The following is a 10,778-nucleotide window of genomic DNA, read 5'->3' as shown; positions in this document are numbered from 1 at the left end:
CTCTAGAACCAAATTCTGCCTGTTGGTGAAACACACAAACAGGGACCTGGAAAAGGTTATTTGTTGTATTTTGGCTAACACGCACATAATTAGCATTGTTTACACCGAGCCAGATGGAATGCAGTGCATCTCCTGACAGGAAGGACCTCGCTTGAGTAACGGCCACGACAGGAACCTTCCCCACTGCCGTCAGGCCCGTTCTGACCTGCAGTAGAGCTGCTCACTAGGCTTCCCAAGACGGACTCTGCACACGGAGAAGGCCTCGTCTGTCTCCACAGACAGCTGGTGGGTTCGAATAGCTGTCTGCAATTAGCAGCTCCGCGTGTAACCACTGTATGAAGCCTTGGTCAAAATCAGAAACTTTAGTATGAATATAATCCTACTAGCCAATAATATATAAATAGTTTATATGAGGGGGCTTCAGGACGTTCAGGGAAAAATTCCAATTTCCCTCAAGTTTCCAACCAAGTACTTGCAGCTATAACAGTAGATATAATATGACCATCTTCAGTCTCAGGAGGAGGAAACTACGCCAGCAGTGAACTTGAATGATCTGAATGGAGAGGAAATGGACGACGACCCAGTGAGGATGCTGCACGCCCTCCTGTCACAGGTAGTGCCCGTGTCCCCGGGTCTGTGTCTATAGAGGATTATGGTGCTGTTGGCCATGAGAGCAATCTTAATGACTGAACAATGCGGTAAATAAAGATGTGGGGCTTTGGTGGTCAAAATCTCATTCTCGCCTTCCATGGGAAGTCCAGGTTCAGTTCCTGGCCAATGCATCCCATGCCTGGGCGCCACCTGTCCGTCCATGGAGGTGTACATGTCACTGTGGTGCTCTGCTCCCATCTGGGGCTAAGTGTGGGCCATCAACCACAAGGCTCGTGCTTCAAGCTCATCAGCTGTTCCTTAGGAGAAAGATGAGGCTGCCTGCTCCTATGAAGATGTGCAATGTCAGAAAGCCTAGGGGACACTTCTGTGTCTTACAGTGTCTCTGTGTGTGGGCTCTCTCTGTGTGGGTGTGGGGGTTTTTTGTGTGTGGTGTGTGTGATGTGTGTGTGTTTTCTGAAAGGAGCCAAGTTCAGCATAAGTACTCAGCTACTATCTGCAAGGTCAACGGTTTGGTTCAGATCCGATGCCCTGGGGCAGAAAAGAACTGCTGATCTGCTCCCGTAGAGCTGACAGCCTTGGAAACCCGATGAAGCAGTCCTGCTGTGCCCTACGCGGGCAACCTCTGCCTGCTAGAATGGACTTGGTGGCCCAACAGCAGCATGCTGCTGAAGTGGTTCCAGCACAGCTTCAGACCGCCTGCCTCTGAAGATCAGCCCATGAAACCCATGGACCACAGCAACCCGCCCTGCAGCCACGGGGACGTGCTCCCTGGCAGGTCTGTGTGCCTTTGGTCTCCTGAGTCATTGGCTGGCTTGACAGCACTCACAGCAGGAAGGCCCCTAAAAGCAGATTCTTTTTCAGTGAGTGACATGTCACCAGAGACTTACAGGACCCTAGCCTCTATCTCCCACCCCCGAAGGGGCTTTTGCTAATTCAGGGTGTTCAGGGTGGCTTTATTTTAAACAGAATTGTTTTGCAATTTATTATTTCCCTGTGTTACCCTTTCAAATGTTTCTAGGAATTGCAGGTTGGCCCTCTAATTTGTTTCTGATACTGAGATCTTACATCTTTCAGTGTTTCCTCTAACATGTCTGGTGCCGTTTGGACCATGGGATTAGGAGAGAAAATAGGGGTCAATGAAAAAGAGGAAGCCAGATAGGTTGGCAGTGAGGCTGCAGCAGTGGACTCCAACACGGCGACAGTGACAGGCAGCGCTCATCCTGCGTGCTGTCCTCAGGTCACTAGGGGCTGCAGCCACCTCAGTGTCATCTCATCACAGCAACCTCACCACGCTGTAAAGGTGGGAGGTTTCCTTTGCTGGATTTCATTTTGAATAAAGAGTTTTTCCAACCTCCTACCCAGTGCCAAGGCTTCCCTGCGTGGCACAAATGGATAAGCATTCACCTGCTCGCTGGACAGTTGGCTTAAACCTACCCAGAGGCACCTTAGAAGACAGGCTTGGTGCTCTACCCACAGCAGTGTGAAAGCCCTGTTCTCTGACACACGTGGGTGTCCCTGACTTAGAATCAGTTCAACCACAACTCACCACCTCCACTAAGGATTTGAACGGAGACCTTTAACAATCAACATTTAAACTTGTTTATGCTTCAAAAAATGATGAGAAGACTTTAGTAATCTTTATGCACACAAATATATCGTTACATAAATCTAAAATTCCCACGTAATATCAAGAATATATTAAATATCAAAGCTATGGTGTTTTTGTTGCTAGGTGCTGTTGAGTTGGTTCTGACTCAGCTACAGAATGAAGTACTGCCCAGTCCTGCTACATCCTCAGATTGTTCTATTTGGGCCCATTCTCATAGCCACTCCTTGAAGTCTTCCTCACTTCCACTGCCTGTCCACTTCACAAAGCACGAGGTCCTTCTCCAGAGGCTGGTCTCACCTGACAACTTGTCCAGAGCGCATAAGACAAAGTCTCACGGTCCTGCCTCTACGGCTCCTTCTGGCTCATTCCTTCCAGGGGCATATTCCTTCCAAGACAGATTGTTTTTTCTTTGGCAGTCCATGGTACGCTATTCTTTGCCAGCACCATAATTTAAATGCATTTGGTTCTTCTTCTGTCATCTTAAATCGCTGTCCTAGCATGTAGCCACTCTTTCCATAATTACTCATCAACAGAGACTTTGCCGTCAAGCCTCCCACGTGTGGCATCTCCAGATCATCGGTCATGAAGACAAACCCCGGTAAAGAGAAGCTACTCGGAGGCCTGGTAAACATCGGCTCTGTCATGATTTCAAAGGTGCCTGTAAAGGATGACTCGGCATCTGGAGTCGTGCTCCCTGGTTTACCCAGCAGGCCATCTTCAGCTCAGGCCATGCATGCTGGGATTTCGGCAAGGATGCCTGCTACTTGCAGAGACCCCTGTAGGGGAGCAGGATGCTCTCGGAAGTGGGCACAGGAACCTTGCTGCCCCCACGCGTCCTAGCTGGCAGCCCTGCTGGGGAGCAGTCCTGACGCTCACGTGGAAGGATGTAGGACATGGTTTCTCAACTTCAGCACTAATGACATTTCTGGGAAGGGGCAGTCTTTGTTTGTCTCAGGGGTGGAGTGTGTCCTGTGGGCTGTAGGACTCTTGGGAGTGCCCCTGGTCTTGACCTGCTAGCTGACTAGCAAGTCCTATCTCTGACCCTAAATATCTTCAGACATTGCCTGACCTGGGGGCAAAACCACCCCCAGTTGAGGCCCACTGATCTAGGAGATTCTGGAACAAGAGGCGGAAATAAGAGCAGTGGGATAGGAGCCTAGAGAGACCAGGCTCTCGTCTTCTGAAAACTTAAGGAGGCCTGGTGTGGCCGTGGTTAAGTGTTTGGCTGCTAACCAAAAGATTGCAAGTGTGATCTGTCGGAGCCTGCCGACCAGTCGAACGGTCCTGAAAGGGAGAGTGAGGATTAAGGAAAAAAAGAGAGACAGAAAGTATTGGGAGGGCAACAGTGAATACTGAAGCCCTGAGTTTATTCTACATCTTCCTTTTATACATGCAGACACAGCCCGGGGTTATAGTTTTCTCATTGTTAAGCAAGCACATTGAATACACATCAACAACTCTATGTTTTTCCAAGCCAAGCATCCTTGAGAAAATTAACCATCCTGATTTCCCAGAACTTGCATACATCCTTGTTCTTTGTCCTAGTCTCAATGTCAAGCCGCAGAAGCAAACAGCAGATACTGACACCTGGGTCGTGAGACTTCTCAGCCGTTTCCAGGCTGAGTCTTAATGGCCTTCAACAGTGATCCCACCTGCAATCCCACTGAAGTCTGCTTCCTTAAAGATTATAGCCTTAGAAACCTTATGAGACCGTCTCCCCTGCCCTCTAAAGTCTGCTGTCAGTCACAACTAGTCAGTGATGGGTTCCTGAAAACTCCCTGAGAATGTTGCAAGAAATCCAGGGCATTTTTTGTCACAGAGAAGAAACTCATAAACGGTTACTGCTGTTAGTGCCGCTGAGCTGGGTCTGACTCAACAGGTCCCTCTGTGCAACAGTGAAGCACCCCCAGTCCTGCACTGCCTCTCTGCTTTTCTGAGCATGGTGTCCTGTTGTCCTCCCCACAACGTGCGAAAGTACCTGAGACAAAGTGTCGCCATCCTTGTTTCTAAGGAGCTTCTTGGCTGTACTTCTTCCATGATAGGCACATTTGTTCTTTTGGCAGTCTGTGGCATTTTCGGTATTCTTCGCCAGCGCCGTAATCCAGATGCATCAATTTGTCGCCCCGCTTCCATATTCGGTGTCCAACTTTCACATGCTTATGAGGTTGGTTGAAAACCTCCTGGCTTGGGTCAGGCGCACCTTAGTCCTCACAGTGACATCCTTACTTTTCAACACTTTAAAGGGGTCTTGTGCAGAAATCAGTGCTCTTGGATATTGCAGTTCAAATGGTTAAATTTTACCATGTGGAACGTGGCGTCATTGAAGTGTTCTAAACTGAGGCTTAATCCACTTTTCTAAAATTTTATTTTGGAATAATTATGATGCATCCCTTTCATGTTTGCTTTTCTGTGTTGCTGTTCTTAAGTACCATTGAGTGGGTTCTGACTCATAGTGACCCCATGCCCTGCTCCCCCATCCAGTTGGTGCAACATCTTGTGGAGCATTTCCTTTGTTCCCATCGGCTCTGTGGACTTCCCTGTGTTCGCTGTTAGAAACACATTTAGTTTGACAAAACCCCATCCATTCGTTTGGATGCATAACTGATGGAATTATTCCTCATCCCATTTCTCCTGATGGCTGTGATTCTCTTATCAGGAGGAGAGAGATGTAATTGCTGTGGATCAGCTGGGCCAGAGGCTGTTGAACAAGATCGGTCTGTCCTGGAACAAGAAGTACAGAAAACAGTATGGACCGTTGCGAAAGGTAACGTTTGGGGAGGTCACCGGAAGGCCTAGTCCTTGACAGCGGCTTGTTATGATCTCAGAAGGACACATTCTGCAGGTGGATATTTAAAATAGGGGAAAGTAAAATTAGTGTTTCTGCTTAATTGCTAGAATTCAGATAAATTCATAATAGAATTTACCTATTATCGGGTCAAGAGGTAAATAAAAATACCGGATGGAGAGGCTCCAGATCAGAAGAGCAACAAAAAAGGAAAAAGTTATCACAAATTCATATCCTAAAGCGTATCATGTAAAGTGATTGGGGCAAAGTTTTACCATTTCACCTTTAAGTATGATATGAGCTGTGTAGGAGTCTCATTGTTTTGTAAGTACCCTTTACAAGTTTGATGAAGTTCCCTTTTATTCTTTGTTGACTAATAGTTTTTATCTTAACCAGAGATTCAATTTTATTGACTACTTTGATTTTATTATTAATCTGGTCAGTTGTATTGCTTGATTTTTTTCTTCAGTGTCACGGCAGTCCGATTCTTGGACCACAACGTGCTTGTTCTTGATAGCTTTGAGTGTTTTGTTTTTCTTAAAGGGCCAGATAGTGAATATTTTGGGCTTTGTGAGCCGAGAGGTAAAATCAAGGCACTCAAGACCTTTTGAAAGTTAACCATTACAACTATAGTGGCCCTTCTTTGCCCGGAGCGCTATGAAAACAGGCAGCAGGCTGTGGTGGCCAGCCCTGGCCTTAATAGAAAGAACCAAGTACAGGCTGTAGTCACACTGCTTAACCCCAAAGTTACAGAGAAATGACCTAAATGACCACTCATCTTTAAAGAGCTGAGAGAAAAGCAGCAACAGATGTTATTAATCTAGAAGTCTGTACTCATCAGAAATATTTGAAAAATGAAGGCAAAATCAAGATTTTCAGACACAACGCTGAGAATGTTTTCTGCCAGCAAACTGGATTCCTCGGAAACGTGTGGGAAGCACTCGGGCAGAAGGGGATGAGACTCGGTTTAAATCTGCTGTGTCGGGGACGGGCCCCAGATACATACATACATACAAAATAGGAACTGCCCACCGTTTCCTTAAAGGGCTTCTAAAAATAATGACATGCTATTGTGTCATCTACAACTGTGTAGAAAAATAAACAAAAACCAGCAAAAATGGCTGGAGGTAGGTAAATGGAATCATGATTGTAATCATCTTATGGTTGTACTTGAAGTGGTATGATATTAAATATAGTGTAATCCCTAGAAAAACTATTGAAATTACTATGCAAAGCCAGCAAAGGAGGTAAAAATGGGCTGTGAAAAACGACTTTATTTTTGTCTAAAGTTTACTTTTAGAGTTTTTATCTGGAGTGTATTGTTTTTAGCAAGAGGGTTAGCCTGATGAGAGTTCTCTGCCATTTCCAGAACCTGAACTGCAGCAGAGTTCGTGTCTTAACAAACAGAAAGGGGGCATATTTGACTATGTAGAAAAGTGAGAAGTCTCAAATTACTGATAGGGTATTGTCCTTCAATTCTGTGAAAACAGATTTTACCCTCTGTCCTCATAATAAAGCAGTCTGTGGGTGGCAAGCTAGTAGTGCCACAAGGGGTGATCTTTCTAAGAGGAAGATGAGAAAAATCACTTTTGTTGTGGATTGACGGGACAGCGAATGTCGCACAAGGCTTCCCAGAGACTTCTCTCCAGCAGAAACGTGCTGAGAAAGTGGAAGTGACCGGGACTGCCTAGAGATTGGAGGAGGGAGCCAGGCCTTGTGGAGAGAGATTTTTTTTCTCTAACAAAAGGAACCTGAGAGAGTCTTGGGGGTCATGAGTCCGAGTTGACCCACTCAGTGAACAGCATGCGTTGACGCCTGAGCTAACCTCTCAGCTTCCAGGACAGACCACACTGTTCGGTGAATGGTCTGAGAGACTGCCAGCTGCACAACCAATTAATGTAGTTCCGCTCGCTAAGCTGCACCATCACAATTTGGCAAAAGCGGTGTGACATACTAACAAGTACAAGAAGGGAAGAGAGTTGTTCTGAAACTGAGTGTGGTGATGATTGTACAACTTTCCTTGATGTGCTTGGACTATTAAATTGTATAAGTGAGTCATAAACTAAAAAAGTGTCTTTTAAAAAGTGCTGAGACATATGTTTACAACAATGACGAAACAAAACAGTGCCAAGGCTGCTTATGTACAAACCCCTCATGGGACTGGGCAAGAAAGTTTAAGGACCAAATCATAGGTTAGCTTACTCTGAGCGCTGTCCCTGAGGTCCTTCCAATCGGCCTGGGATCACGCTGACAGCAGCACTGGGAAGAGTCCGTTGGTTCCATTGGCTGTTGTTTCCTGAGAAGCTGAAACGTGGCCTCTGGCATTTTTATTTTTCAACAGTTTTACTGACATATAATTTACATGTCATACACTTCAGTAGTTTAGTTACATCAAGAAGAACTGTACAGTCATCACCACAATCAGTTTTAGAACATTTTCCTCATTCTTGTACTCATTTTTATTAGCTTCCTATTTCCCCCAACCTCCTCTGCCAGACCCTGAAGGAGCCATTAACCAGTTACTCTCTGTCGCTATAGATTTACCTACCGTGGATTTCATACGTAGAAAACCATTTAAAAACAAACAAAACTAGCAAGAATAACAGTGAAACAGATGAAACCTCAATCGAAAAGAAAGCAGAAAATATTAAAAACTAGAACAAATTTCAATGGATCATAAGGTGATCAAATGATAGGCTGATGAATTTTAACCTAACTGCATCTGCAACAATCCGTTTCCCAGTGCCTTCCACATGTTAAGGCTATTCACATCCCTGTCCGTGGTCAGGGGATTCACGAGGGGCTTGATCCACGTGTCTGTCCCCTGTCAGTGTTCCTTTTAGTGTGGGTGTAATGGCAGAAGCTTTAAGGGGAAAAAGCAGTGTTGGGAGTCAGCGAGTTGGTGGTAAGGTGAAGAGACAACACAGGAGGGGGAGGGTATGAGTGCACAGCTCAAAGAACAGAAGTGAGGGATTTTCATGGGATGGGACCTTTCTGCAGTCGCCTATAATAGGTGTCGTTGAGTTGTACCTTTCGCATCTTCTGAATTGGGGTCTGTTCTTTAAGAGGTTTAGTTTTCACGTGGCACCGTGGGCGAAGGAAGCAGAGAACTAACAGGCAGTATGGCCATTGGAGCCCATCAGCTCCTTGCCCTCCCCCTGTGGGGGGCCTCTGCTCCGTGCTGTGGGCTTCTCTCGTGCTGTGGGATTGGTTTCATTTGGGGGTTGCTTACTTTGCTCTTAAACACTTCAGAAACATGCCGCCCAGTCTGTGCCAGCAAAATCCCTTTTTGGAAGGCAGCACAACTGAGGTGTAATGGGGATGCTTTTCAGAGTGTGACCTGCAGCAGACCATGGCACAGGGAGCCATTGGGTTTTATGGAGTGGACTCCCGCCCTCCCTCTAGTTAATGTCTCAGAAGGAGGAGAGCTGTGTTTTCATGGAGTCTAACTTGAAAACATGGTTACTAACCGAGCATTTGTGTGCTTTGTTCTGTTTCTTTGTAGTTCTTACAGCTCCATTCTCAGATATTCCTGCTCAGTGCAGATGAGAGCACAGTGAGTCTGTCCAAGAGCTGTTCTCTCCAGCCCACGTCGGATTCCCACAGGAAAGAGGGGTGCGATTTCAAGACACTCACTTCAGAATCGCCGGGGGTTAATGACAGCGCCTCCAGCCCCCATTGGTTTGATATAAATGACTCCAAAGTCCAGCCAATCAAGGAAGAGGACATTGAGCAGCAGTTTCAGGGGAAGGAAAGTGCCTACATGCTGTTTTACCGGAATTCGCAATTGCAGAGGCCCCCAGAAGGTACAGAGAGCTAACAATTCCTGTCGGTTTGGTTAAGCTAATTAACTAACTTAGACTGGAAGCACTTTTGTCTTTAGAAGACAAACATCCACTGTTATTTGATTGTTTTCACCCTTTTAAAGGAAGCTTACTCTTGAAATACAGTAAATATGCCCAACGAAATCCAACAGTCTGTCATTTATAAAGATCAGATGTTTCTACTTACTCCTACAAGCAGGAGGTCAGAAATGGAGCCTCTGCCTCTCCATAGAGTCTGGTTTTCATACTAGACTTGCTTGCAGCAGGTCGGAGACTGGAGTGTGACTGGCCTGCCCTGGGCTGGCTCTCTGTCATCCAGCCACGCGTGCCTCAGACTTGGATGTGGCCTGCTTCCTGAGCCTCGCTTTTACTTTTCTGTCCTTTTTCCTTCCCCTCCCGGTAATACTCTGTGCAGATGGAAGTACATACTTTAGGTATGTGCATAGGTCAGAGTTGTATACATAAATTTTCGGGAAAATTCAAATGTCCATTTTCTGAGTAATTAAAATATCTCTGAAGCGTGTTTTACTGAGACCTAAGAGGTTAACCAGTGGGACCGCCAGTAACAAAAGAACATTTTTAACCAAGGCACTAATATGAATAAGTCAGTAAAACTTTGATCCCTTCCCAAGTCTGTGAAAAAGTAGAAAATCCTAACTGGGGGAAAAGACTAGATTGAGAAGTAATCATGATGAAAATGTGGATACTGCTCTCAGAGTAGTGACCATGCGTCTTCAGAATAAAGCCTTTGATCATTGCATGTAGATCCAAGAGGAGGCGCTGTGGTTGTGAAGCAGTTCTAGGACTGCTGGTAGTCTGAGAGGGCTCGGGCTTTTCCTGGGGAAAGATGTGGTGTGTGGAGCAAAATGCACAGGTAGAGAAACCTATAGCCATATAAAAAGACAGAGCCATCGCTGTCGTTTTCTTCTTAACAGGATTGCATTCTAGCATGAATATATTTAGAACATATACACAACAAGAGTCTTCCAGTTATCTTAGGAATTTAATTAAAGATCCAGCCAAAATCTCCAGGGAGTTTTTTGAGGAGGTGATGAAGGGACATAACTTAAAATATGGCAAAGAGTTGATGGAGGGAAATTTTGCTGCATGGATATAAACCTATTTCTAAAGTGGTAGCAAGCCAGACCACTCAGGGCAGGCAGAGTTGTGGTCAGAGCCTGGGGAGAGAGCAGAAAGGCCCAGGGCTGGTCTGGACTAACTATGACCTTCATTTTAATCCAGGGTTCAAGTTTACATTTTCAGATCTGCTCAGTGGGGGAGAAGTGACGTATTAAGTATCAGTAGAAAATTAGTTGCTAGAAGTGTAACCGGTTGTATTATACTAAGTCAAAATGAGCTGGGCCACCTCAATGGCACCTAACAGCGACAACAGCAAGCACCTCGGTGAAATTAATGCTTTTGAGTTTGTGTGAAAAGGCATCGTAGCATGAATGAAACGTAAATATCTGCGTTTCAGATAGGAAAAAAAACCTTAAAACTTAAAACAAAAAAAATGAAGAGAAAGTGCTGTAACCCTTCAAAAGCAAATGAAGAATATTAGTAAGCATCTGACAAATACATTTCCCTTATGCTCACAGACACTATTCATGATTGAAGAGCTTATTAAAGAAGTTACCAAGTTCTAATGCCGGTGAGAAATGCACAGGATAGTTGCTTATCAGAACCTGGTACAAAATTCTTCCAGCTCTGCTAATGCCCAGAGGGACGTCCCTCAACCCAAAGGCACTCAGCTCAAGCTCTGGACTAGCAGACGCGCTCCCTGAGTGAGATGCCCGAGGCACCCACTCCAGTCAGCCTCACCTGAAGGCACTCCGCTCCACACTGCACATCAGCTCCTACACAAGCGGCTTTGTCGTGCTTGCTCCCAGGGTTGGGGACTGCATGAAGTTCCAGCTGTCTTCTGGGTCCAAGAAGCTCGATGTGCGGG

The 10,778-nt window shown here is 45.7% G+C and overlaps 1 protein-coding gene across 3 annotated transcripts in view; it reads left to right on the top strand.

Annotated features, from left to right (window-relative positions):
• The window catches only part of USP40 (ubiquitin specific peptidase 40), a 61,424-nt gene that overhangs the window by 17,790 nt on the left and 32,856 nt on the right, over nucleotides 1-10,778 (top strand). For 2 of the 3 annotated variants that reach the window (XM_045295359.1, XM_045295369.1), the window contains exons 9-11: nucleotides 512-613; nucleotides 4,878-4,985; nucleotides 8,512-8,812. In XM_045295359.1, coding sequence (XP_045151294.1) covers nucleotides 512-613; nucleotides 4,878-4,985; nucleotides 8,512-8,812 — 511 coding nt within the window. The remainder of the gene's footprint in view (nucleotides 1-511; nucleotides 614-4,877; nucleotides 4,986-8,511; nucleotides 8,813-10,778) is intronic. The other variant, XM_045295365.1, reaches the window with a different exon arrangement.

The sequence above is a fragment of the Echinops telfairi genome, unplaced genomic scaffold (genome assembly GCF_000313985.2).
Source record: "Echinops telfairi isolate 266 unplaced genomic scaffold, ASM31398v2 ScPeMD7_3;HRSCAF=10, whole genome shotgun sequence".
NCBI classification, from domain to species: Eukaryota; Metazoa; Chordata; class Mammalia; order Afrosoricida; family Tenrecidae; genus Echinops; species Echinops telfairi.
This window is presented reverse-complemented; position numbering and strand designations above follow the sequence as displayed.